Here is a 27,996-nt window from a genome sequence, read left to right as displayed (position 1 = left end):
GGCGGGCGCCCAAGCCCCACCTCAAAATGCCTCTGGGGCAGGCGTCCAGATCTCAGTGTGCCCGAGCAGCACAAGCCATCGTGGCGGGAGTGGCGCAGGCGGCAAAGCGGCTGCCAGACGCAAAGAGCAGTGTCTGGGAAACTTGTTAGCAACGCCTACCGACTGGAGTCCGGAGAAAACCATGGGACGTTTCCAGAGAGGCTGACATGTCAACAGAACTACACACCCACCTTCGTTCTTAAACACACGTGCACACACTCTCAACAGGTCAACTGACAACCTCAAAGTGGCTTTAAACCCTGGGCCCGAGGCCAGCTTCTAGGGGACGCAGGCGCTGCAGCAAACATGGGCACAGCTGAGGCTGCCACAGGAGCAGGGCATGGGGCTCGCTGAGCCGAGGGGACCCAGATGCCATGAGCTACCCTGGGGCTTATTCCAGGCCAGGAGGGGTGCACGTCAGCCCTGCTCACGTTTACTCACCTGCATCGCAGGGCCTTACCACTAGGTCTCTAGCATCTGGCAGCTCTGTGCTCACAGGGTAGGGACGGCCATCGCCTCCAGCACAGGTGGGGACCCCGAGGCCCAGAGAGGAGTACAGTGGGCTAGGACCAGCCAGCTCCCCAGAGGAGCGTTCAGAACCTGAACCAGCCACACCACAACTGCACTGCTGGTAGTCACCGGGGCAGGAGCAGGTGAACCACAGAATGGCATCTGCCACTTGGCCAATTCTCACTGCCATTCCACATACGTTCACCCTGAGCCCTAACTCAGCACCTCCCTCACGGGAATGCCCCTTCAGCCTGATGTGCCACAGGTGCCACTTCTGTTGCTATTCCACCAGCCCAGGACGGAGGGCAGAGGCCATGGCACTGCCCTCTAATGCAGGATGAAGGGGCAGCTCTGCCCTGTGCCCACCCCTCGCAGTGTCTCAAGTCCCCACCAGAGCCTCCTACTGGCACACAGCACGTACAACCACACAAGTTACGGCAGCAACAGCAAAACTTGATTTCCAGGCTGGGGCAGGGAAGGACGAGACATGGCCGGAGCATGTCCCCCAGGGAATGGTGACAGGGCTCCCACGGCAGCCAGTCCATAATGAGGGCGGGCTAGACTCCACAGGATGAACTGAGACCCCATGAGTCCACCCTGACGTAAATAACTGAAAAATACGTAGACAGGGAGGGGGAGGTCTTCCTTTTGGCAGAATGCCGACTGAGAAATGTAGATGGAGTGATCGGATTTTTTTTATGTCACTGTTTGACAAACGCCCCATAACGAACGGTTCAGGTGAGAATCATGAATAAATGCTACACGTCGAGGGGTGAAAGTACGATGAGAAACAGGGTATTTACACAGTCTCAAGCATCTGCCTCCATACGACACACAGCTAATCACCAAGGACCACAATCGTTGTACAGACTTGGCTGGCGGACACCAGCTCGAGCCAGTGATCAAAGCGCACTCAGCCGGTCAGAGGCCAAGCGGACACGGGGTGCCGTGCTGGGCAGGACACATGCCACCTGCGCCCCATTCCTGCCAGGAGAGCAGGACCTGAGTGTACCCGTGAGGACACACCGACGAATCTAGGGAGGTGAGCTGTACAAACAGCTGGTCCGCCTCCTTCAGCGGTGCCAAGGTCACGAAAGACAAGAGCAGGGCGCTACAACCACAGCCTAATGCAGCGTGATCCTGGATCAGAGAAAGGACTTGAGGGGACTGTTCCCGACACCTGCATGAGCACCGGGGTCAGATACCAGTGCTGGGCCACCTCACGTGCTCTCCTGATGTGACCTTCGGCTGCGCCTCCGTCAGGTGTGAACGCTGGGGACCCACGTCCCTCTCAGTGGGGGCTCGGCTGAGTCCAGTGTGCAGCACTCACCCTCAGTCACAAGTCATGGAGTTTTAAAAAATGAAACAGAGTGTGCTCAGTGTGCACGCAGGAAAAGCACACAGTGGGGGCTCCACCGGGCAGCACGCAGCACGCCGAGGACATGAGGATGGAGCGCTGGGCAGGGGAGAAGGGACCCACGAGTGTGACACCTTAACCTTCTCCGAGGAGAAGGATGCGTGTGGCTGGGGTGTTACTAACATATACAGCTAAGTCCCCGGGCTCTCGCTTCCGGTGGCTGCCATCACAGTACCACACTCGGGGGCCTGAAACACACCCATCTGTCACCAGTTCTGGAGACCAGACGTTAGTCAAGGTGTTGGCACGTGGATTCCCTCTGGGGGCCTCTCCCAGTCCTGAGGGCTCCGACTTGAATGTCTTTTTGGGGGACACAATTCAATCCACAATGCTTTTAAAGAAACTGCACCATCAGGAGGGACGGTCATGGTCACACAGCGTCATACACAGGGCATCCTGGCTCATTAGCCATGAGGTGGGTGGGGCAGCTCAGGACAGCGTCTGGGCCCTGAGGGAACGCGTGCTCTCCTCAAACAAAACAAAGCCAGCGGGAGGCAGGTGCCTGGAGGAAGGAAGCAGGACCCCATTGGCGCCGGCAGGCGGCCTGCAGTCCCTCTGAGGTGGTGACAGTAAAGCCAGGACTGAAAGCTGAGCAGGGGAGCCAGAGGGGCAAAGCCAGAACTCTGGTGCCAGGTGGACACAGAGGCCAGGCTGGACGATGGGGCCACATAAGAGAACTACCCAGCCTTGCCAACCGAGAGGTGGGGACTGAGGGCTGCACACGGCAAAGGACGTGGGTGACACGGGGCCCAGAGCCTCTGGACGCACAGCTGACCTCTGACCCCCACAGCTCATACATTAGAAGTGGCCCTTGGTGACCCCCCACACACAAACCGGAGCGTCGCATGAGCCCAGGGACGCCTTCTTCTGCGAGTCCAGTGAACCCACACCAGAGGAAGTACACGAACAGACTCATCTCCACGTTCCCTACAACAGGAAATTCAAACCACTGGCCTCACCTCTCAACGCACAGGTCCTTCTCTGCGACCCAACCAGGGGCTCAGCTGACACCCTCACAGGGTCCTTCTCTGCCCAGGCTGCACCACCGTGCCCGACTCAGACCCCGTGTTGCGAGCCTGGATGTCTGCAGTGGCCTAAGCTGTCCCTTCCCGTCTGCTAGGCACCCCTCACCCCAGCCTCCACAGAAAGTAACCGGAGCTGCCACCCCAAAATCCCCCTCCACAGCCATGGGACGAAGGCCGCAGTTCAGAGCTGGGCCCTGGCCATCCCACCTGTCTTCTCCCACACCCAGGTACCCTGTGGCCCCAAGAGTGCCAGGCACACAGTAGGTGCTCCACAGACTGCGCTGGGGGCTCACCGTCGTTCAGGGCTGGCCCATGAGGTGGACGTGACAGGAGCCTGCTGGCTGGTGGCTCCAGGAACCCTCCCTCCAAAAAGGCAGCACAGTGGGTTCTGCTGCTGTCTCTTCATTTCCACGTATTAACAAAGTCAGCACCCATCTACAAAGCCACATCGGGCGTCCTGGGGCTGAGAGCAGCAGGGAATCACGGTGCCAGACGGGAGTGGGGCCTGAGTCAGACCACGGCAGGCGGGCCAGAGCCCTCCGGAGACTCTGGCGAGCATCTGTCCTGGTGGCTGCGGGCAGTTCCTGGGCGTGTGGCAGCATCACTCGTCACCTTCCCAGATCCCTTTCCCCATGTCTGTGTACAAACTTCCCCTTTTCTAATGACACCAATTATTTTCAGTTATGTCCCCCAGCCCCCAGTACAACATTGTCCTAACTAATCCCATCTGCAGGGACACTGTTTCCAGGAAAGATCACCGTCTGAGCTAGGACCTAGGAGCGGACCTCAGCTTAGGAGTTTCCAGGGACACAGTATAGCCCAGAACAGGCCACGGCCACGCACACGGTCTGAAGAGCTGGTGGCGCTGTGCTTGTCACCACAGAGCTCTCCCAGGGGGCACCTCACCCTCCGCGCTGCACTCAGGTACTTGTTTACATCCACAGCTCCTGGTGACAAGCACAGCTACTCCCTGACCAGCCTACCTACGGACTTAGAGGGACACCAGGGCTTGGATCTCACGAGTGCACCCCAACTGCCCCACCTCCAAACCTCCCGAAATGCCTGTAGGAGCTTCGTGACATCACTGACGCTGTTATGTCACTACACAGGGTTCCCAGCTAAGCCGCAGTGTCCTCTGTTCCGCAAAGTTAGTAATCCACTCCTTTTTCTCATGTGCAAACTTTCACCCCATTACAAATTCTTCCCCCCAAATCCCCAAAATTATAAAACTCGACAAGCTTCGTTTGGTCAAAGACATCAGGCACCCTTCGGGCCTTCTGCAATTGGCGCCCCAGCGTCTGCTCAGGTCGGGGTATTGCTGTCCAGCTGGGCCCTGGGACTCACCCGCGCCCTCACCTTGCCAATTCCTAAGAGGGTGCCTAGGCAGGTGGGTGGGCGACACCCACGTCCCTTCTGCCGGATGCTGGCCAGGCTTTTAGGTTCTTCTCCCTCCTGGTGTTAGGAAATACGCACAGGCCTTGGGACACAGCCTTCCCGTCTGGAGACCCAGGCGTCCAGGCCCGCCTTCCCCGGTCTGTCCCTGGAACGGCCACGGGTCAGGTGCTGCCCTCCTGGGCTGGCTCCGACTTCTGGTCTCTGCCATGCTTCCTGTTGCTGGCAATCTTCCAGGGTCAGCCATTGTCTTCATGCTCCAGGCCTTCCAACGACACGTTCCTGTCTGCCCGTGTGCTTAACGGCCAACGGCGCCGGCTCTGAACGCTCCCGTGGGAACCTGTCTGAGGCTGTGCAACCTACCACAGGGCTTTTCATGCTAACGACTCCTTCGTCCCGGCAGGACCATGTTCCCTCTGCTGGTTCTGGTCTCTGCCAGCCTGACAGCTGACACATCACACAGAGAAAGCACCTACCGTCCACGATGCCGCACAGCTGTGCGTCACCCCTGCATCTCCAGTAGCGGGCCGCCCGACACACGGCAGAGGCCAGCGAGGACTCGCAGAACAGGTACATGTGCACTGACAACCAGGCTGCAGAAAGCCCCCCAGAAGTGGCAGCTGTGCTCCACCTCCCGAGCCCCAGGCAGAGGCTGGGCGGGCACTTGACCCGGACCCTCCAGTGGCTGCAGCTCTGACACCAAGTTCAAGCCGAGGCCCTGGCCTACCTGCTGGCACTCCTCCACACTGGCTTCTGAAGCGCGAAGTGGGGAGAACGACTGCTAAGCACCTACTTAGTCTGCTGTGCCAGAGCCTGACCTGGAGCACGCGGTCAACGGCCTTTCCCAGTAACAGACGGGAAGGCCAGCACGAGGGCAGCAGGCTCCAGGGTGGGGGTTTGTAGCAGACAGCAGTGGAGTCGGCCAGCACAGCTGGAGGGGCTGCTCCATGCAGAGTCCGACCACACGGCCGACTCAGGGGCACCGGACTCTGTCCTCAGACCTTCCCTTCTGCGAAGTTTCCTCTCCAACAGCACGTGCACAGTACCTTAGAATCCAGCTGGACGTTAGTTATTAACCAGCAGCCGTGAATGTAGTGCTTTCAGCACATGACTGCAGATCCTTGGGCACTGCTCCCACAAAAAGGCGGGATAACTGCCCCGTGAGCATGACAGAGGCTCAGCGACTTCCAGACTGCAGTGAACAGGCACTACAACCACCTGGCTCTCTTTCGGGACACACCCTGAAGCCACCATGCTGGGAGATCACATGGGGAGACGCCGAGAGCCCCCCACTGTTCAGGACTTCCCAGCCCAGGTGCCAGGCACAGTGCGAGGATGCCCAAGAGGGGACCCTCCGGCCCAGCCCCCATCTGAACAGCCTGCACAAGACCCCCAGCAAAGAGTGCCAGCCAAGCTGCCCCAAAATTCTGGACCCCTGAAACCATGAGCAGTGATAAATGATTTATGTTGTGTGAAGCACCAATTTTGGAGATAACTTATGTTGCCATAGTAACCACAACAGTGACACTTAAAAAGGCAAATGGAGCCAAACGCACCTCTCGCTGTTGGAACCAGCCATTACTGTCACTCCTGCATCACACGAAGGCTGGGAAGGAAAGGAATGAGGCCATGTGCCCACACGCAACACAAGCTAAGCAGGCAGTCACAGCAAACTACCCAAATCACTAGACTACAGTCATCTGGCAAGGCCCGGGGTGCCACTCCACTTGCAGGGCTCGGCACCTCTTTACCAGGTCACACTTAGGTGCCACAGTCAGGATCCCCAGAAACGTGTAGGCGAAGCCCTGGACCATGCCACAAAGCCGGTGCCACTGATGTGTGTGCCAGACTGCTGAAGTCCTTTTCGAGGACTTCAAAAGAAAAGGACAAAAACCGCCTATCCTAACTGGCCCACAACCTGCTAATATTAAAACCCGCAACTGGAAGGTTTGGACAGCAGGGTAGTCATTTTAAGGGTGCACAGAAATCACGTTTGAAATGTTACCTTTGCAAGTCAACAAAGCAGAAGAAACTCGCATCTTAAAATGGAGACTGAACCACAACGAAAAAGTGCGGCAAGTAATTTCACTGAGAGAAAGGCCACAGGTGGGCTCGGATGGGCGGGACAGAAGACCCAGGCTCAGACTCCAGCTGCCCTGCTCACTGGCTGGGCTCTCCCAGGCAAGTGACTTCACCTCTCTGGGCCTGCATTTCCTTGACTGAAATGGGAAAGAACCACCCACTACAGGAGGCCACAGGGAATCAAATTAAGTAACACGTGTGAAAATGCCCGGGTTCCTGGCACACACGTTTAGATAACAAATGCTTCAGAGATTGTGAATGTCAATTTTCCTTTAAGAAATATTGCTGCACAAATAGCTGTAAGGGTTTACATAAAAATTTGGGGTGTTTTTCAGTTTTATTTTTTTCCAAATGTTTGCAGTGCACCTGTGAACAATACCTAAGCGTTCTCCTGGTTCTTCTATCTGCCAGTAAGAGCAGGTGAGTCTCTCCGTGCGCCTGTTCCCTGTGCACAAAAGCACATGCTCCCATAACTGGCAAGGGCCCAGTACACCCCCTTACAGAAAAAACAGGGACTCTGGCCTTCTCTCCGTTACCTATTCCCAGTAGCAACAAGGACTGCTGTCTTTCCTGCAGCCCCTAAATCCGACGTAAGTCAAGAAAACAGAAGAACCCCTCACAGGGCAGAGCCATTACGATGGTTCCCATTCACACCACACATGCCACCTGGCAGTGTGACCTGCAAAGTGGCATCACAGAGTGCAGCAGAAGCACAGAGCTCCAGCACCACGTTCTCCGTTCATAGACATCAAGGAGTACACAGGAGTCATCTATGGAGCCACAGGAGAGGCCCAGGGCTGCCATCACCACAGCCCACAGCACAGAGAGGACTCAGACGGGGAAATGGGCCACCCCTGCCTGGGAAAGTCCTGAGGGGAGGAAGGAAATGAAGACCTCCAGAAGAACTGTCTGGAATTCCTGCACTAACTACCCCAATTTAAAGAAAAGCCACTGTTTCTAAACAATTTTGATTTCAATTTCAGAGTTGTAGCCAAGGATTTCAAAACAGTCACCACACAGTGTTCCCCACCTTCTACCATCAGAGCAAGAGGCTGTGCTTTTCTGCCCGGGTCTGTGATCCCAAGAGACAGGGAGGTGACAGCTGACTTGTTTGAAGAAACAGAATCTACACGTTCAAGTTAAATTTCTTAAATATTGTGAAACTGAAGCACATTCAGCACATTCAGACGGGTCTAACCCGTCTTAAACAGTTCTCAACAGTTCTCAGTGCAGAGAGATCAACTTAAACTCAAGTAAGTAATGAGTTGATTTCAGGGTTTGTTTTTTGTGTTTTTTTTTTAAGTATTTTAAAGTTACGGAAGCTCAGACTCAGAAAAAAAGTACGCGCCATGATGTAACGCAAAAACCCGAGCCCACTTCACAGACTGAATAATGAATTTCAGATCCGCCAGTGCACTTACACTAAGGGGAAGTAAAGTAGAAACATCACCCCCTACCCACCGAGCGCGCCTTGCCCTCTCCGTCCGTTCCCAGGAAAAGTGAGCGAGACGTCCGCCGTCCAGTCCATGCAGAGAAGGCGGCTCGGGAACCCACTTCCAAGTCACCGTGCACAGGTCGCTGGGAGGTCCTGGCCTCCCCACGTCGGTCCGTCCACCTTTGGGGCTCCCTTAACGCACAGTTTGTCACGTCAAACCTCCTGCTTCTCTCTCGCTACAAAATGACAATCACAGGAGACCCGGGAACGACCACAGCTCGAACAGGCGATACCCAAGTCGGTTCAACAAGTGGCAGCGCGGCCCCGGCGCGGCCCCGTACAGCCAGAGGGTGCGCGGGGGCCCGGAGTACACGTGGGGTCCCGACGTGCGCGGGGGTCTCGGGGCGCGGAGGTGCCGGGGCCAGTCCGAGGAGCCTTGTGCGTGGCGGGAGTCCCACACCGGGTCTCGAGCCCCGGGGCCCTCGCGCCCTCAGCGACCCGCCCGCCGCGCTCTCAGGATCCAGCGACGAAAACGCTCGGCACCGAGGCGGGTGGAAAAGCATCGGGCCGTGCGGGCCGGGCTCGGCGAGCCGACAGAAGCCGGACCGTCCGACCCAAGTTCACGCGCGGCCCCGCGACGGGGGCGCGCACGCACGGACCGGAGGGGCGCGCACGCACGGGGGGGGGAGAGGCACGCACCCGGCCGCCGCCTCGCGGGCCAACGGGGAGCCGGTACCTGAGCGCGGCCGAGCGGCGGCGGCCACGGCCGGCAGCGCGGAGCAACTGAGACGCCCGCCCCGCAGGCTGCGCTCCTCCCGCAACGGCCGACGCGCCTCAGACGCGGGGGAGCGCACCGCGCGGCCCCGCCCCCTCCGGCCGCGCTCATTGGCCGCTCGCCCGCGGCCACCGCCCACCCGCGCCCCACCGCCCCTTCGCTCCTCAGCCGCGCTGTGCGCAGGGGGACGGAGGCTGCGTCGACGAAGGGGAGGAGCTGCGTCTGGGGGGCGGGACCTGATACGGCGGGGACGGGGCTGTACGTGGGGGGGCGGGGCCTGCGCCGAAGTGGGCGTGCGCCGGACGTGTAGTCCCCGGGCCGCGAAGGCGGGCGGCGGCGACCTAAGGAGGCGGGAGGGGGGTGTTTGGCAGGGAAGGCGGGTGGCTCCGGCCCTTACGAAGGTCTTGGTCCCGCCAGCAGCCCGATCGTTCGGGTTCCTCACCCTCGGACACCGGGGTCCCCACACCCTGGGCCGTCCCCGCCATGCCGGTGACCCGTTGCGTGACCCGTTGCGTAACCTTGGGCAAGTCTCTGGCTCTTAAAAATTTAAAAGCATGCTATATAGGTCATCACCAACACAGTAAGACAAGAAACAAATGCAAGTTATAAGGGCTGGAAAGGAAGAACTAAAACTGTCATTTATTCTAAGCATGGTTTTCTACAAAGAAATACCACGAGAAGATACGGTCAATGTGTGATAACAAACAGGTTATATGCCGAGCAAGGGAGGACACAGGACAAGATACAACAGGGATGATGCTTTTCACACACAACAGCCGGAACACGGGATGTTTCAGGACGTGCAGTCCGGTCGCGACAATCGGGTTCCTAGGCGTGAACATGGGGTTTTGTAACACCTTTATGGGGAAGGTGACAGAACATTACAGAAGGCGGTTAAAGAGCTGCATGAAGTGGGGAGACTGCCACATTCGTGTCCAGGAAAACAGTACAGCAAAGATGGAGGTTCTCACCCAATAACCTAAATGTCTTTTCACACCGTTTTGCTCATTTTCTAATTGTATTTGTTTCTTACTGTTGAGTTCTGGGAATTCTTCATGTATTCCAAATACAAGTCCCATGTCGGATGTGTGGTGTGAAAAGATTTTCCCCTCATCTGCAATTTGTCTTTTCCACCTCTTAACAGGGTCTTTCACAGAGCAAACGTTGAAAACTCAAATTCTGCCTTTTCCCTAGTGAGCACAGCAAACGCACTGATGGCTGTCACACCTGGAAACCCTGCTCAAAATCGCATTCAGGGCCATTGGGAGACATGCCACATGCCTCCTGGGTGGCTTGTGTTCACATGGGCAAGTAGCATGCACTGGACTGGGTTCCAGGACCCGTCCAGGTCTCGGCCTCCAGAATGGTTAGGGTCTCGGCCTCTGTGGTGGACCTCCCACTTCTAAGGGCGGGCTGTTACTAATTTTACCCGGAGACGGTCCCTGCCCTGCACGTTACTAATAGGAGTGCAGGGTTTTGTCAACACATTACACGAGGCCCTCGGTGACGGACTGTGACAGCCGCCACCGCCGAGCATTAGTGAGCATGTGGCGTTCACTCTCTCCTTTCATCCTATGAGGTGGACATATTATCCCAGTTTTACAGATGGGGACACGAAGGCCCCGTCACACAGAAGAGACAGCTGGGACTGGATGGCAGGTCTGCGTTCCTCACTGCACACACAGTGCCTGATATGCCAGGCCAGGCAGCATGCTCAGGGCACCGTACAAATTGCCTTTGTTGGAATGCCAGCGACAGAGCCAACATCTGGAGCTTTTGCTTCCTGCACACCTACACTGAGGAAGCACTTTTCCAGAAAATTTTATATGCATCTTGGAAGTGTAAGTTTTACAAAGTGACTTAGCTCCAATTAAAGCCTGCACATGAAATGGCAAGCAAAACAAAAGCAATGACGACAAAGCAAAAAAAAAAAAAGAAAAGAAAAAAACCCCAAAACCAAATACCCCTCAAGATTCTTAAACATAAAACATGAAGCCTGATGATCAAAATGATCAAAAGCCCCCTCCCCGCCCGCCCCCACTGCACCCTCCCCCTCAGCCCACGTACACGCAGAGCCAGCCTGGTTTAGAGAAGACAGCTAGTACGTTAATTTGCAAGGCACTTGTAGTTTGCCAAGTCCGGTAATATTACTTTACCCAGCAGACCTTTTAAATTTGCCTACATGGAAGAAAAAAGATCCTGTAAACTACATCATTCAGAAGAGCCCCCAGCTGGGTCCAGAAAGCCAGAAGTGCAGCCTTTTGGTGCAAGAAGAGGCTGCTGACTCAGCTGGAAGCCTCCACCGACGTCTTGCTACCAAAGGGACAAGGAATCAGCAACCTGATGGCTGACAGAGCACCTGGAGGTCAGGGTCTGGTTGGACCAGTGAGAAACAAGCCTGGCTTCACAGAACATGAAGGAAGTGGGGGTGTGTAGGATGACAACCCTGATAAGCTAACCACGTCTGTCTATACACGGGAAGATAGGGAAATGAATCTCCAATGGGAGTGAGATAGCCATCAGCCTGCAATTGTGAAGAATTAATCATGCTGGACAAACTTAATTTAGTTCTGACACTTCTCGGTTCTATGTGCAAGAGTCAAGAGTAAAGAAACTCAATCCTAGCCTATTGGTTATTTGTAACGCTCATACAGAAAATACTAGATTATGTTAACAACATGAAAAGGCAAGTGCTAAAGCCTGAAGATTGATTTCCTTGAGGCTTAAGAGCACTCCAAGAATTTAAATGTGAAGCAAAAGCTAGTAGCCAGAGTAGATTCTTCTAGAACCTGAGTCAGATGTCCTGGCCTGCACACTGGCACACCCGCCCCCGACGTGACCGCTCCAGCCCTGCTCCAGCCAGCCCAGCCTCCTTGCCGTGGTTGACGACCAGCTCCATCCACCTCTGCCACAAGCAGCACAGCCCTCCCCAGGTTTGTCTCAGCCAACCATAGCAGCAGCCCAAGGTCCAGTCTCGTCACCAGTCGGCTCTTTTGGGGTTCCGTAGGCACAGCACCTGCTGTGGGTCTCCTCTGCCTGCAGACCTCTCAACTCAACAGACAGGTCATGTGCCCTGTCCCCAGCCCCTGCCACACACCCAACGTACAAAACAAAGTAACTATTACAGACACTCCTGTTCAAAGTGGGGTGGGTGGGTGGGTGGGGACGGGATGCAGGGGTCACTGGCCCCCGCAGAGCCTTCATCAGGTCTGTCCTGCTCCCGGGAACCCTCGGGGCTCCTGGCTCCACCCCCTGAAATCTCCCATTTTCCATGAAGGCTGCCCTATGTCTGCAGCTGGGTAGTTTTCGCAGCCCGTGGACTCCCGAGGGTCCAAACGCCTCCTTTCATTTCACACTGCCTGTCCCTTTCAGTCCAAACTGGCAGCGTTTTTGCCAATGTAATTCTTTCAAAAGCTTTTTGAGTATCCTGTGAATCTTACTGGGGTTCATCAGACAAAAGCCACATGCACAGATCTCCTCAAAGCAAGCCCTTCTGTCTTGGGCTTCTGCCAAGGGACAAGCTCCTGAGTGTCAGAAGTCCCACTGTCCGATGCAGCACCATTTCCCCAGCCCTAACCAGCCTGGTCCGGCCACAGCCTCCGCTCCCTGGGCCCCATCTGTCTTCCCGGCTGGGCTCCGGGTCTGGTCTCTGCTCGGAAGCCCAGGGCCAGCCTCCCTTGCCATCTGGGGAGGCCGAGAACGCGATAGTCCAGCGCCGCTCCTTTCCGCTCAACACCTTCTGTCATGAGCAGAGGGAAGCCAGAGGCACCTTAGTTCAGTCTAGAAAGTCCCCTGGCTCCTCCGGCCCGTGTCACACTTTCTATTGCCCACCAGCGCTTTCCTCACAGCTCCCAACGACCTCCCAGCTCCTGCGCGCGGTCCAGCCAGTGCCCACACCTGAGGGTCTTGCTGGCAGTCTACACACCACCGCCCACCTCAGGGCCTGTGCACCTGCTGCCCACTGGGGTGAGTGCCCCTCCTAGCACCGCCCGCGGCCCTCCTCCACGCTTACCTCTTCACCCGACAGCGTAGTCTTCTGTCCCTGCTAAGGTGTGAGTGGACTTCAGAGCACCGTTCCCTGCATGTCCCGTGTCCACTGGACTGTACCGACACAAAGTATGGGATCGACAACTGTGTTAAGTGAACAGAGAAGGGCTTCTGCCCCTTTGAAACGCCTTGAACAGCTGCCAGAGCCGTCCCTTGCGGAAGCGAGTTCAGCGTCATTTCCGAGGGAGCGTCCTGGGGCATGGGGCTGTGGACGGGTGACCATCTGCCAGCAGAGCAGCCAGGGTCCAAGTGTAGGAAGTGGCAGACACGCCGTGGGCTGCGCAGCCCGCTCAGGACCCAAGTCCGACACTTGCTCTGCTCCTGGGGAAACTGTGCAGCCCTGGTCTGTCTTAGGAGACAAGGAAAGACCCTGCCACCCCAGATGCTGAGAAAGAATCAAACCTAGGTCCCCGGCCTCCTCGGCGGGTCTGCTGGGCACACACTTCCCTCAAGCAGGACACCTGGCCTGAGGGAAGTGCACACATGCACGTGATCTGGCCCCAGCTCCAAACCTACAAGGTCGTCCTCGGCGTGGGGACGGGCTGGGGTTTAATGAGCCTGGGCCACGACTCTGTCACCACCGTGTGCTGTCCTCCCCAGTGCCATGTCCTCCCAACAGAACTGTCACAGCAGTTAGCCTATCTGGTGACATAAGCAATCAGTTACATAAGGTCCTTTACTTTTTATTTTTGCAATGTCATTCCATACAAAAGCAATAGAAACATAACAGTCTCAACAAGGAGTTGACAATCGGATATTTGAACAGAAAATCTGTATACATTCTCATTTACAGCAATTTTACATGGTAAATTAACTGTGTAAAAAACGTTCTTCCTAAATCCCGCTGCTGCCTTAACTCGAACTATTCTTGGTAGAAGGCCTACCTGGCGCTATTTACAAGTACCAAATTCAGATTGCGTAACTTACATAAAATCTGTTCATTTAACAGCTCAACATCTTCAGCTATTCAGTGCTCTGTATGAGGGGAAAAGCCACCGTGCCATATGGATTAGAAGCCAACTTACATTTCCACAAAGATATTAAATGCATCCAGTTGCGAGAATACTCAGATACCAGTAAAGAAAGCTGATGCCAGATTGAGCCCGTGGACACCACTTAAACTCAAACCCACCATGTGACAACTTCTAAAACACTGTGGAAACCAGTTCGAGTGTGCTTGTCTGGACGGCAGGGATTAAGCACATTAAGTTTGCTGCGAGATTGCTTCAAGTTCAATTTTCATTGGATTTAGTTCCATTTACAATTTAAAACATGCGAAATACATTCACTATACATAAAATTGTTTCTGAAGAAAATAAGGCAAGAATAACGATTCACCACGACATAAACTATTAACAGAGAGCACGGGTCACCAAGGCACCACGCATGCCTGGCCGGCCCTCCCCAAGCCGGGAGGTGTCAGTGGCCCCACAGGGCACCAGTCAGCTCATGGCCGACAAGTCTTTCAAGGGTTCGGTTAAGCAAGCTTCCAAGTCAAACTCGTCCTCCGCTTGGCAGTCCACGTGTCTAACCTTGGTGGGTGTGCCAGAGTACATGTCCTAGAAAACAGAAGCAGGGGTCATGGCCGTTCCTCAGAAACACGGGGCTGCTCACCCCACCAAGGGAGTGAAGGCCTCTTCCTACGCCCACTGCACTGCGGGCCTGAGTCTGCTCCTTACCAGCAAGGCTCTACGAATGCTGGAACACGAGAGGACACATGGCTGCCACCCAACTTCGTTTTAGCGGGATGTACCAAATTCCTACCCATTAACTACCTCCCAGGTTAGAAACCAACTGACCCCTTAAGGCCTCTGAGTAGCAGTGCCAGTCAGACAGGAGCTGCTGTGCGGCCTGGGCGTCACCCTCGGGACGAGTGAAGCAGAATCACATCGAATTGCCAAGCACCCTGTTCTCCAGCTGAGGAAGCTGCCTCCGCACTAGCCGATGGACTTCCCAAGCCCATCTCACCCCCGAAACTTCTGGGGACCGCACAGCAGAACATACATCAAGGCCTGGGTGTCCGCTCACGCTGGAAGGGATACCACCCAAGAGAGCGGACGTACTGCTTGCACAGCACTGTAGAACCCAAAGCTTAGACGTGTGCACCCATGGATGCCGTGTACAAGCAGAGAGCGCACCAGAAGGCTGGACAGAACGGGACAGGGGCTCTCAGGACACGAGGTGACAACATTTAGTTTGATGTATTTCTGGATTGTTGCAATGAACAGGTTTTGCTTTTTTCATTAAAAAAGTTTAATTGAAGGGTCATACACTCAAATGTCAGTTTACAATTTATGCAGTTTAAACCAGTTGAAGCCCAATGTTTCTAGCAACTAAAACCAAAGTTTTAAATGAATGTTAAAACAAAAGTTCCTGTTTTTACAATGGAGAAATCTGGCTGAGTCCACAATTTAACATCACCCATAACGAGACAAACTGCTACACACAACCCCCACTGTCATATTCTTGCCCCGTGTTCAGTCCGAGGCTGATCCTTAAGAAAACAATGGGGCAGCTCCCGACTGAGGAATGTCCTGCCTAACTAGCCTGACCTCTAAAAAAGTCAAAGTCATGGAGCAAAGGCAGAGAGGCTATTCTAAGTTAAAGGGCATTTAAGGAACATAGCAGTTCACACGTGTGATCCTTGATTAAATTCTGGATCCCAACAGAGACCCGTAGGAAGAACATTATTGGACACATGGGAAGCCGAACACAGACTGTTCCTTAGACAGCAGTGTTTGCTCGATGTCACGTCGGGAGCACAGTAACGCAACTGGTTACGTGCAACGGCTAGCGCTGACGCCCCGCCCTGCAGCTCGCTTCCAGTGGTTAAGGACCACGCAAGCTAAGGTCTCAGGCCGGCCTGCTCCCCTCCCCTCCCTTCTGCACACCGGCCATCTCGGCCGTGGATGCCCCTAGGACCTCCCGCCACAACCCTGCCCCTCGTTTTCATAGTCCGGCTCCCCACACACACCTGTGGTCTCCCTGCCCCTCTCAGCACCTAACGTCTGACACTGTGAGGGGTTTGTTTAGAATGTTTTTTTGAGAAGTGTTAGTCTTCACCCCAACTAAGGATGCCTCCAGAGATCTGCCCGAGTTTCTTTCTAGTCCTGTCTCTGTGTAAACAGTCACCAAACCAGGACCACCCTATCATGAGATAACCTGTTTTCATTTACCTCAACAATTTCCCCACGTCATTAGTCTTCAAAACCAGTCCGGGACAGCTGAATTCTTACAACATAAACATAACCTTGTGTGGGGACAGAGTCCCAGAGAGCAGTTTCCAGGCTGTCAGCCTCACGTGGAAAGGTGCTGGCTCGGGTAGTAGATGGCCGTCAGCTATAATCAGATGGCCATCCGTTGTTACCGGTTAGCCATTGGCCACTAATATAACTGCCGTGGCTGTGGATTGCGCATCATGTGGAGCCTGCTCCCTGTGTCTCCAACCCAGCCGCCAGCGAGAATATAGTGGAATGAACCCCCTATCTGTGGCTCTGTCGGTGTCCCTTTTTGGCCTCACCATGTCCTGCGTTCTTGTGCGAGGAGCGGGAGCAGAGTCCCTGCGTTACACCTTGCCTTTCCTCTAATGTTGGACATTTCTGCTACTTCTAGCCTCTGTCACACACTGTCAGGTAAGTGTGTGGTTGCAGATGGTCCACAAAAACTAAGAGACATGTAGCAGGCTTGACACAGATGGCAGAAGGCAGGAAAAGCAACTACGTATCTTTGCATTTCCTGTGCTTCTGAACTATTCAAACACAGTACAGAACTATCTTACACAAAGCATGAGTATTTCACAAATACTTATGTTTTCTAGTTTTTAACCTATTTTTACACTTAATATGCTGGATATTTCCATATGCAAATATTGGGGTGGTCTCCTTTATGAAACAAAGGGATCATTTTATTGTGGACGCTGATATTTACTGGTACACACACAGAGTCTGGAAAAACGTGCACCCAACCAGTAACTACAGGATTAGAGATGAGACAATTGTGTATGCTGCTTTTGATTTTTGGTATTTTTCCCTCAAAAACATGATTTTTTTAAATTGGCAAGTGTGGGGCAAACCCCTCGCCCAAAGCACTGCTTTAGCGAATAACAATAAGCACAGGCCTCCTACACTAGCAAGTCAGCAGCACGAACACGTACAGCCTAAAACTGCTGCCAACACCAACAGCTGTGCGGGTGCCGGAACCAGAGGACAAAGGCCTTTCACTCTTAAATTAACTGGTGGGACTGACGAGTCCTGAACCAAAACCCTGAATTAAAGTCACTTCTGGGAACTCCACTAATCTGGTATTTTGATGGTATCAGAGAACGGGGTAAGAGGCCCCTCTGCCATAAGCAGCAGAATCAGATGTCAGCTCAAACTTCAGCTTATAGAGTGGCACATACTGTCCAAACGACCTGAGAGACAAAACCAAGGGAAGGAACTTACAAAGTTATCCTGGGAGCTGGTCTGGGACTCAGAGCTGCTTTCCGTGGATTCGGTCTCCATTGCCCCGAGGTCTACGGGATGTCTGTGAAATCAAACAGGTGTGTTTGTCAGTCACCACGTCACAAAGTCAGGAGACACGTGATACGGGAACGTTCTCCCAGTCTGTTCGCTCAGAACAACTACCATCAACCCCACGCTGCCCCGTGAAGACACTCCCAAGTGTCTCCTCTGCTCCCCGGGGGACTCCATGTGCAGACTAACCCCTGCCCAGTCAATCCAGAGGTCAAGCCGGCTAAAAAACCCCACCTGACTCAGAGTACACACCATCCATCACCCACTCTCGACTCAGTGGGATTATTCACACCAACGAGCATCCTTCTGAAGGGGGCGGCGGTGGGTGGACACTGTGACAGACCGACTAATTTTTCCTATTTTCTACTCATAAAGAGAACAGGGGTTGGGCCGGTGGTTCAGGCGGTTGGAGCATCATGCTCCTAACACCAAAGGCCGCCGGTTCAATTCCCACATGGGCCAGTGAGCTACACCCTCTATAGCTAAGGCTGTGAACAACGGCTCACCCTGGAGCTGGGCTGCTGTGGGCAGCCGGATGTCAGTGTGAGCTGCTGTGTGCTGCTGCAGGCTGCTGTGTGCTAACGTGAGTGGCCGGCACCATGAGTGGCCAGCAGCCGACGCGAGCTGCCGTGAGCTGCTGTGAGCAGCCAACCAACAACTGGCAACCGACTGCCTCAGCCAGGGGGGAGCGCAAGGCTCTTAATACCAGCATGGGCCAGGGAGCTGCACCCTACGACTAGACTGAGAAACAATGGCTTAAAACAAAACCAGAGGTGGGAGGGTGGGGGGTGGCTGCAAGGAAAAAAGAGAGAATGGGACAACAGTGTCACACTAGAAAAATACTGGTATGACATCCTGTGAGGCCAAATTTGTAAAGCCGTATTAGAAATCATTTCAAACATGACAGTTTCTAACACATTTCCCCAGCACAGAGCAAAAACTCAAAAATGTGTTGAGTCAACGTGTCTGAGGGGAGAGGCTCAGGTCAGAAGAGCTGAGACGAGGAAGTGTGAGGAGGTGAGGGAAGCCCATCCTGTTCACCTCCCTGTCCACCCAGCACCCTGACTGCTCGGCACAGGTCCAGGCCTGACATCTTCCCAACCAGGTACGAGTTTAAAAACCAGCAGGGAGAAGATAACAGCCTTCCCTAGTTAAACTATTTCCACAGTTCAAAATAAACTACTGAAATGTTTAGAACGCTTATGTTAAGAACAAACAAAACTCCACATAGTTCCAGCTTCACTAAGCTCCAATTTTCCTAACTACAGAAGTCGGCTCAGTCCGGAAGCACACTCCTCCCTCCAGGGTCACCTAGAGCCCACCTGTCCAGCCATGCACATACGTGCAAAAAACAGACGTGAAGCTGTGCAACTGGCTGCTCTCCCTTCGAACTTCCAGAAGGACTTCACACCATGACAACCTGCCTGCCACACAAGAGACAGAGCCATTGCAGACGTACATTTCTTGAAAATCACATCCTTCTTCAGCTGGAGGGTCCCAGAAATGCAGAGCCACCTTCCAGAGCTTGATCTGCTGGTCCCACGATCGTCGACTGTACTTCTTGAATTTGTTGGGGGTCTTGGGGTGAATGCCAGGCTGTCGAAGGTGTCTACAGGAGAGGTAGATTACCGACACACCAGTCACATTTGCACATAGCTTCAAGATGAACCAAACTCTGAGGTTGGCATTATTAAAAAATTATAGATCAACTGACATTCTACAAAATGAGCAAAGTGACAGAGAAAAAAGCACATCTGACTCTACTGTCCCTTTGCAGAGAAGTACATCTGAATCCTGCCAAGGCGACACCCCACCTGGAGTGTGTGTGCCCGCGAGGGGCGGGGGGCAGGAGCACGCTGCCTGTACAACACCGGCACTGCCCACTGTTTCCGCCAGGAAGACCTTCAATCTGCAACTTGAACTTTTCCTTTTTTCCCCACCATGCATTTTAATAACTTTACATTTACAAGAATGTATTCCAAATAGTGAAATGTTGTTTTTTAAATCGTTCTGCCCTTGGCTTGTTAGTCACCAACCCATCCTTATTTATTTATTTACATAAGTGCTTAGAAGTCCCTATAAATAGTTCTTGGCAGCTGTGACCTAAGCAGCTCGTCAGACTTCTGGGGACACACCAACGAGACAAGACTACCTGGGGACTTCTTTGATATAGCGATCGTAGGCGATGGTGTTCTTCCCGTAGTTGATCTGCTTCTGTCTTCTCATCAGGACACTCTCATCTGTCTCCAAGTCGGCGGGCACTACAGACGTAGACTCCCTAGAATCAGAACTGAAGAAAATGAAATTAACAACAGAAAGAACCTTGCAATTAAGGTCACTGTGCAAGAAAACCTAGAAACACAATAATGACGGTGTTTTTGTCTTCTGGATTCTAAACTACATTAACCCTGGGACAGGCCAGAATCTCTGCATACGCATATGTGGGAACTGAGTACCCAGTAGACACGCTCTTTCAAACGGGTGAAGAACAGACTAATCCATAAATGCTATTGGGACAATCAGCATCTTGTGTTCAGTTTTTTTCATTAACAAATTACAGTCTATCAAACTAGAAAAAACATTTTCATGGCATTTACCTTCCCGATGATGATTTTCTCTCTCTTCCAAAGTCGTTTATGAGGAGTTTTCTTTTATATCTGGGAGAAAAACAGATGTTGCTGTTATTTAAAAGGTACAAACATGAACACCGAATGCTTTAAGAACTAAAAGATAACCTCAGGAATGAAGCCTTCTTCCTGGTGTGGTCTGAGTGGGTGGGTTAGGGTAAGAGCTTGTTGCTTCTTTGACTTTAAACCTCCCTCAGTCACTTTGCCTTCTAAGAAGATGAAGGTTATTTGCCCAAGCTATATAAAGTGCTTGAGGCCTCAATGCCTCCAGGCACTACTGTTTATAATGCAGGAGTTCTCCAGGACAAAGACCCCAACAGTTTCAGTAGTGAGAGCCAAACATAAAAATGAAATAGCCCCAAAACCCTGTAGCCTTAGGAAAAAAAATAAACCTGGGGGCCGGCCCTGTGGCTCAGGCGGTTAGAGCTCCATGCTCCTAATGCCGAAGGCTGCCGGTTCGATTCCCATATGGGCCAGTGGGCTCTGAACCACAAGGGTGCCGGTTCGACTCCTCGAGTCCCGCAAGGGATGGTGGGCTGTGCCCCCTGCAACTAACAATGGCGACTGGACCTGGAGCTGAACTACGTCCTCCACAACTAATATTGAAAGGACAACGACCTGACTTGGAAAAAGTTGTGAAGTACACACTGTTCCCCAATAAAGTCTGTATTAAAAAAAACTAACCTGAGTTGAAAGAAAAAGTTTTTATTTCAAACACCACAGTCAGCATTAAAGGGACCCGTGAGCCTGCTGGGCACTGCTCACCACCTTCTCTGACCTTGAAAGAGGCTGAGCACCATGCTCGTCTTGCTCCTTGTGGATTTCCCGAGGCCCTTGCTTTCTATCACAGCAACTACCAAACCAGCTCTGCAAAGTATGTCACCACAAGGTGTGAAGTGCAATCCAACCCTAAACCATGAACCTCAAGCTCATCCGAGTGAAAGCTGTCGCGCGTCACTGCATCTTCCAAAATCTAAAGCACTCGCCCCTCCCAAGTTTGCTGTGGCGTCGCTGCATAGTCTAGACACAGGAGTTAGTGAACTAATTTATTTCCTGTGTATCTAGAACAGCAGTGTTTACATAGCATCCTAGAAGAACCGAGAAACCAGTCCCTCTAATCATTTCCAGTGGGGCTTCCTTCTCTCCAGGACCCCTTGAAAAACAATGGCTTCAGGTATAACTAAAACCCATATTCAGATTTCCAGACAGCTAGTGTATAGTTCTGTTACCCTCCTTGAAGTACAGCCAGCTGAATTCTCAGCCCCTTCCTGGTGGGGAGTAAGAAGACTTCGCCATCAGGGCAAATCCCCTGGATATTACTCAAAGCAACAGCATTTCATCAGAAAGGGTGTGATCAACAGTGGCCCACAACACAGCAGGCCTGTTTTGCAAAGTAGGACAATTTTCAGAGACAGGCCCATGAGACAAGTGAGAAACAAAGAGGGTCCACCACCAGGAGGGTCAAGACAGACAGAGGTCTCCCTGCATAGCATAGGGGTAGTGACCTGGGGGTGGGAGGGTCACAGCACATGGGTATGTTACAGTCGTTATAAACTTTATGAGAACACAAACTGCAGAGATCAAGTCAAACATCCTAACTTTACAGGTGACAAAATTGAGATCTAGACAAACAACTCATTCAAAACACTGGCGCCCACCCGTCAACTCCCAGTGCACTTTTTCTACCACCCCCCACACACATTTTGACACCTCAAAGAAAGGAAGTGGCCTCTTGAATGTTCATAAGCAGCCCCTTGTGTGCCTGTGCCTTTCCAAAGGAGGAAGCTACAAATGCCACCGATCACTGCAGTGCGTGGGCGGGGGCAGCCTGGCCTCCTCCCTACCAATTGAGGACACATTTTTCTCAGCAGAATTAACAGCCAGTGGACTCTTGGTCCAACCCACTCCAACTGATTATGAGCCACAACATTTTAAGTCAAGGCCCATTCAGCTGGGTTGGAAGGCATATATCAAAGGGGAGAAATGCCCCCCAAATACCAGAGAGAATGTCACCGATGGAGGTAAGCAGTGGTTAAGGAACATCATGAGTCGTACTGAGTCCAGAAGAGGAAGCAGCTTGCAGTTTGTGAGAACTTGGATACACACGGTTTTGGGTACAACTGTTGGGTACAACAGGCTCCAAGCTGGGTACCCCTCCCTGAGCTCTGGCCATTTCTGGGCTGTTACATGAGTCAGCTGTCAGTCACAAGTGCACCCCTATTTGGAGAGCACACCCGTATTTTGCAGAACTGGGAGCGCCTGTAGGGTAGATTCTCTGCCTCCCACCCCCCATCTGGAAGGGTGGCCACCAAGATAGTGGTCCTCACTCTGAGCAGACTCATCCGGAGAGCTGAAGGCGCGGCTGGGCGGGCCTAGGAGTCTGCCCCTCTAACGTGTCCCCAGGAGCTGCTGATGGCGCTGGTGGGGGGACCAGAGTTTTAAGACCCACCACTATAAAACATACCTCACACTTAACATATAAACCACCACAGATAACATTTCAAAGCAGTCTGAAATGTGTACCTTGCAATTTCTTTGTTAACTCTGGTCCTCATTTCATCTTCTTCGACTGCACTGGCCCAGTCTGTACACCTAGGACGGGGCTTTGGGCCTTCAGGAGTGGTAAAGCTGCAATCAAACAAAAACACACGTCGGAACCATGGCACATACTTTCAGTTTCCTTTCACATCGTACATCAGGAAATCTTCAAATGTTTGCAGAGTGCCAAGGGAATGGGCTCGGGGTAACCTCTGCCCTGTAACTTCCTGCTCGCTGAGTTTGGACAATTCGCTTAAGCCCCTCTGGGCTTCGTTCATTATTTTCTGTGTGCCCATCATGTGCCAGCATTGGCTAAATCATGAGGACAAATGTCCACCAGGGAGAAAGGCAGACAAAGCCCACAGTCAGCGTCATCACTGAGGAGGGTGCCGAATACAACTTATTCCTTTATGGGCTAAACGAGCAGCTTTTTTTTTTTTTCAGGACTTTAAAAGATTTCAAATACGCTTAGTACTAAGCAAAGTAACTAACACATTAAAATGTACTGAATAAGCAGTGGCTACTAGTTACTTTCAGATGCACACAATTCATGATTCAGAACGTAGCACATCATAGCCAAAGTTGGGAGTAAGAATATACATGGGAGTCATCGCTGCATTAGCACTTAGTCAGGTAAAGGTCCTCCTAGGAGCTCGGTTCCATCCAAAACTCAAGGAAATCTTTAGTCAAGATCAGGCAGTTTAAAAACATAGGCTTGATGCCAAGAATTCTAGCAGTTAGAATTGCTGGTATGTCTGTTCTTTATAGATTAGATGTAAACTTAGGCTTTTATATTTCCTCCTCAATTTTCTATTGGCCACGACTGGTGTATCAAAACTAGACTCTAACTTCAAGTGCAACAAAAAGCAAAGTTACATATCCTAGCTGGGAACCACCCACATGCTTTGAAAATGCAGCTGCAACAACAAATGATTAATCCCTTCAGGTAATTATCATTTCTTCTCCTGGTTATCCGCCCCCACCCACAAAACTCAAATTAGATTTCTAAAAATAAATTTCAGGTCTAAAAATGGTTGGCAGGATGTGAAATCAAATTAATTGTGTCGCAGATGCAGAAAACCACATGGAGGCTTGTCCAGGGTTGGACATCAACACCCTCGTTAGCTTATCAAGAGGTTCAGGTCTGGATCTCCAAACAACAAATACCCGAACTTTTAAAAGGTGCTTACAAGATGTACCTTTCGCTACATCTCAAATTTGGTAGTATAGAAAGAATACCTTTCGTGGAACTAATACCCATTTCTTAGATTAGGCAGGTTATATTCACCAACTTATCCAACCTTAGGACAAGAATACTTTTGAGGAAAGTGCTCCAATGGCAAACAGCTTGTTTTACACTGAGCTAACCTCCCTCCAAAGAAACCACTTTTACACCCTGCAAAAAGGATGTACTCTACTGCCCAGGCACCCGCGCGCTTTCCCCCAGGGGCCTGCGGGCAGAGCAGTACCAGGCGGCAGCTGAGAGGGCCCGGGACATGAGCATTCCTCCCGGGTTAGAACAAGGAGGCCCAAGCGGCTGACTGGTGAGTTACAGGAGTACCCATGCGGATACACAGCACTTTTAAGGCAACGTAAGGATTTCCCGTTTTATCTTCAGCTAAACGGAAGCCCACCGAAGGTTTCCGAGAAGCGTGGTTCCTCCTGGTACATCTAGCCGAGGGCTGTCTAGAGCCTCTGCCACTCTCATCTCTTCCCCGGTAATCGCCTCCAGTCCCAACTCTGGAAGTCACCCCTGTATGCAAGTAACCCACTTGTGCCTGCCTGAGCAGGCCCCATGCACACTCAGATCCCATCCCCCTCCCAACCTCACCGTGCTCACCTGAGAAGCTTCTAAGCCTAACCACCGACTCCTTCCCCAGGCCAGGTCTCTTCGTCTTGGCAAATGGTCCCACAAATAGACAAAGGTGTTGAGGCCTAAAAACTTGAGTCATCCTTTATTCCTCTCTGCAGCCCCCCACCCCAAATCGTCACAAATATTTTGAGTCCTGCCTTAAAGTCTACCCTAAACCTTGCTTCTTAGCCCCTCTGCTCCATCTTTCACCTCTTAGCAGTGGCCGTCCCCACTTTGTTGTCCTCTGATCAGTCTTCAAACAGGCCAAATGCATCCCCAGCTGCGGGTGTTGGTACGTGGATCCTCACAGGGGACAACCTTCCATTTCATCCTAGTCACCACACCAAGGCCTTGCCAGCCTTTACCACCATCCCCCTGCTTAATTTCTTCAGCCCTCCCCCTCCCTCTGAATACCTGTGGGACCTGCCGACCCACCCACATCAGGGCACAGTCACAACAAAAATGCAAGTCTCGTTTAGCATGGCATCCTGGCCTCTCCGGCACACTACCCAGCCTAGGAAATACTCAACAAGGTGTGCAAATGCTGCAATAAGGCTCACCAGAGAGGCCGAGCCTCGGGAGCCCCATGATGGAAAGGTGGCGTCTGGACTTAAGTCTCTATGACCTGCATAAAACCACACGTCAGTCTCAAAGGTTTGCAGCCTGGCAGCCACCTTTTGTGACTAGTGTGATACCCAGCTTCTCTGCATTGACTCTTGTAAGGGGAAACCTAACAGGCTTCAGTGGACCCTGTAGCAGTGCATGGTGGCCTTCACGCTTGTCCCTGGAATCTAACAGGCTCGCTGGTTGACTGAGGCCCCCTTCTGTTGCCACCTATCACTGGGACACCTCACAGGACCCTCAGGTGCCTCGCAGTCATGTTGAGGCACAGGCACGACTAATCAAGTGTGGTGAGGGACAAGCAGCTTAACCAGTCGAAAACATTGTGACCCAGGGGCACCACGACTAAGTTAAGTGTTATGAAGCAGTGGTGCCTTAACCAGTCGGGGTGGTGACCCACCCACCGGCGCCTTAACCAGTCGGGGTGGTGACCCACCCACGGCGCCTTAACCAGTCGGGGTGGTGACCCACCCACCGGCGCCTTAACCAGTCGGGGTGGTGACCCACCCACGGCGCCTTAACCAGTCGGGGTGGTGACCCACCCACGGCGCCTTAACCAGTCGGGGTGGTGACCCACCCACCGGCGCCTTAACCAGTCGGGGTGGTGACCCACCCACCGGCGCCTTAACCAGTCGGGGTGGTGACCCACCCACCGGCGCCTTAACCAGTCGGGGTGGTGACCCACCCACCGGCGCCTTAACCAGTCGGGGTGGTGACCCACCCACCGGCGCCTTAACCAGTCGGGGTGGTGACCCACCCACCGGCGCCTTAACCAGTCGGGGTGGTGACCCACCCACCGGCGCCTTAACCAGTCGGGGTGGTGACCCACCCACGGCGCCTTAACCAGTCGGGGTGGTGACCCACCCACGGCGCCTTAACCAGTCGGGGTGGTGACCCACCCACCGGCGCCTTAACCAGTCGGGGTGGTGACCCACCCACGGCGCCTTCACCAGTCGGGGTGGTGACCCACCCACGGCGCCTTAACCAGTCGGGGTGGTGACCCACCCACCGGTGCCTTAACCAGTCGGGGTGGTGACCCACCCACCGGCGCCTTAACCAGTCGGGGTGGTGACCCACCCACCGGCGCCTTAACCAGTCGGGGTGGTGACCCACCCACGGCGCCTTAACCAGTCGGGGTGGTGACCCACCCACGGCGCCTTAACCAGTCGGGGTGGTGACCCACCCACCGGCGCCTTAACCAGTCGGGGTGGTGACCCACCCACCGGCGCCTTAACCAGTCGGGGTGGTGACCCACCCACCGGCGCCTTAACCAGTCGGGGTGGTGACCCACCCACCGGCGCCTTAACCAGTCGGGGTGGTGACCCACCCACCGGCGCCTTAACCAGTCGGGGTGGTGACCCACCCACCGGCGCCTTAACCAGTCGGGGTGGCCCTCTGGCGCCCCAGGCGCCCGGCAGTGCAGCCCAGGCCGCCGCAGGCCCCGGAGCGAGCGGCCCCGAGCACGCGCGCCGTGGGGCCCACCTGTCAGGTCTGCGGTCGCCCTCCGGCTTCGCAGGGCCCTCGTCGTCCTCCGCCGTCCTGCGCCTGCCATCGGCTCTGCGCTTGCGCCCGAGGCTCCATCTCGCGGGGGGTGGCGGGCTGTAGACGGGAGGCCGCGTCAGGGCGGGCAGGGCGGGCAGGGCAGGGCGGGCCGCAACCCCGCCGCCCCGGCGACCCGCCCGACCCGCCCGGAACGCCCGCGTCGCGCGGCCCGTCCTCACCTGGTGTCGCGGTCGCTGCGGTTCCGGTACCTGGGGGGGCTTTGCGAGCGGCAAGCCATATCCAGCGCGGCAACGGCCCGCGCGTCCTCTCCGGCGGCGCTGACGGACTGCGCGCCCCCGCCCCCAACCGCCTTTATCCGCCGCCGCCCCGCCCCGCGCCGTTCCCGCGCGCCCGGCTGGGCGAGACCATCGGGCCCCGCGGGCGGGGGAGCCCGCTCGGCTGCGCACGCCGCTCAGACGGCCTAGGACCGCGGGAGACGCGAGGCCGCCTCCCGGACGCTGCCGGCTGCGACCCGGATCGACGCTGTAGGGCTGACTGAGGACAGCGACGAGAAAAAGGTCGCCCCCCCGGCTTGGAGGCTCCCGGGGCCCCTCGGACGCTGATTGGACGCGCCTTCGCGGGCGGGGGGGAGGGGTACTGGCGGGAGATTCGGAAGCGCGCGCCGCGGACGCTCGGAGGGGGCAAGCGGTACGTCCCCTGTGGGCCGGCCCTCCTATTGGTCCCGGCCTGGGAGGGGCGGTTTCCGATTGGGTGGCCCGGCGGCGGCGTCCTCCGCGCCGACGGGCACAAGAACCCGGAAGGGGCGGCAGCCAGGCAGCGCGGGGTCGCGCGGAGACCCACTGTGTTCCCCCATCGCAGTTCTGAGGTCCTGCGAGAGCCGCCTGGCGCCGCGCTCCGCCAGGGCCCCCCACTTCCTCTGATTTCATCGCCGCACCCCGTGGGTCTTCCCCACCCCGCACCGCGCGGGCCCTCCGCGACCCCCCACCCAGCGGAGCCCTGGGCCGGTCTCGGTGCTGTGAAATGCTGACAAGTGTGTGCAAAAGGGCAGTGAAGGGATCGCCCTGGGTGGAAAGAAAAAAGACGTTCAGGACGCAGAAAAGTCGATTCCACCTCTTGTGTTTTTCAATGGCTTGTATGTGCCCACTTTCCTAAAAACGTTTAGGGTCCAGCAGCAATATGGGGAAGCACCACGTGTTGGCGATCTCACCCCACCTGAGAAACTGGGCAGCTGGGCCTGGCTGCCCTCGGGGACCACCCAGGCCGCCCCACGCCCCACAGGACATGCCCACAGCACAGGGAGGGAAGCCTGCACCAGCAGGGCCCACACCCTTGGGCCACCAGTGAGTCTGAAGGTCCTGCAAGACTGACCTCAGCCCCTCATGGGGGCCCTGGCCACCACCCTTTCTATCAGAACACCAGGCCCAGGAACACTGCCTGCTCCTACAGGGGCCTGGAAATAGGCTTCTTAAAACACCCACCCCCCAGCTAGGAACCAGAAGGGGAAGGTTCCCATAGCGCCTACCTCCTTTTTCCTCATTCTGAACAAACTACATGTTGAAATGGGCAGTGTTTCCAGTTTTAAGATGGCTTCTCCCCAACTTACCAAAATTGGAATGAAT

At 54.3% G+C, this 27,996-nt stretch overlaps 2 protein-coding genes across 13 annotated transcripts in view; both read right to left on the bottom strand.

Moving 5' to 3' along the window:
• The window catches only part of FAM53A (family with sequence similarity 53 member A), a 37,558-nt gene extending 28,901 nt beyond the window's left edge, over positions 1-8,657 (bottom strand). For 5 of the 11 annotated variants that reach the window (XR_004422993.1, XR_004422995.1, XR_004422994.1 and 2 more), the window contains exon 1: positions 7,927-8,590. The gene's annotated coding sequence lies outside the window, so the exon portion shown is untranslated. Of the gene's footprint in view, positions 1-20; positions 2,226-7,922; positions 8,591-8,636 lie in introns of those variants that run through there. The other 6 variants (XM_033105835.1, XM_033105834.1, XM_033105833.1 and 3 more) reach the window with 4 other exon arrangements.
• Positions 8,658-13,389: 4,732 nt separating this feature from the next.
• SLBP (stem-loop binding protein) lies at positions 13,390-26,745 on the bottom strand. 2 transcript variants are annotated; one of them, XM_033106518.1, is made up of 8 exons: positions 26,596-26,745; positions 26,357-26,473; positions 22,387-22,491; positions 19,834-19,893; positions 19,389-19,526; positions 18,696-18,845; positions 17,165-17,246; positions 13,390-14,281 (listed from the first exon to the last, which is right to left on the bottom strand). In XM_033106518.1, the coding sequence occupies exons 1-8, from the start codon at positions 26,652-26,654 to the stop codon at positions 14,165-14,167; spliced, it is 828 nt and encodes a 275-aa protein (XP_032962409.1). In that variant the 5' UTR covers positions 26,655-26,745; the 3' UTR covers positions 13,390-14,164. The 2 variants fall into 2 exon arrangements, with proteins under 2 accessions (XP_032962409.1, XP_032962410.1); XM_033106519.1 differs by lacking the exon at positions 26,357-26,473 and having other exon boundaries at positions 26,596-26,721.
• Between the last annotated feature and the right edge of the window lie 1,251 nt (positions 26,746-27,996).

The sequence above is a fragment of the Rhinolophus ferrumequinum genome, chromosome 5 (assembly GCF_004115265.2).
Source record: "Rhinolophus ferrumequinum isolate MPI-CBG mRhiFer1 chromosome 5, mRhiFer1_v1.p, whole genome shotgun sequence".
Lineage (NCBI taxonomy): Eukaryota > Metazoa > Chordata > Mammalia > Chiroptera > Rhinolophidae > Rhinolophus > Rhinolophus ferrumequinum.
The sequence above is the reverse complement of the archived record's forward strand: the minus strand, read 5'-3'. Positions and strand labels throughout refer to the sequence as shown.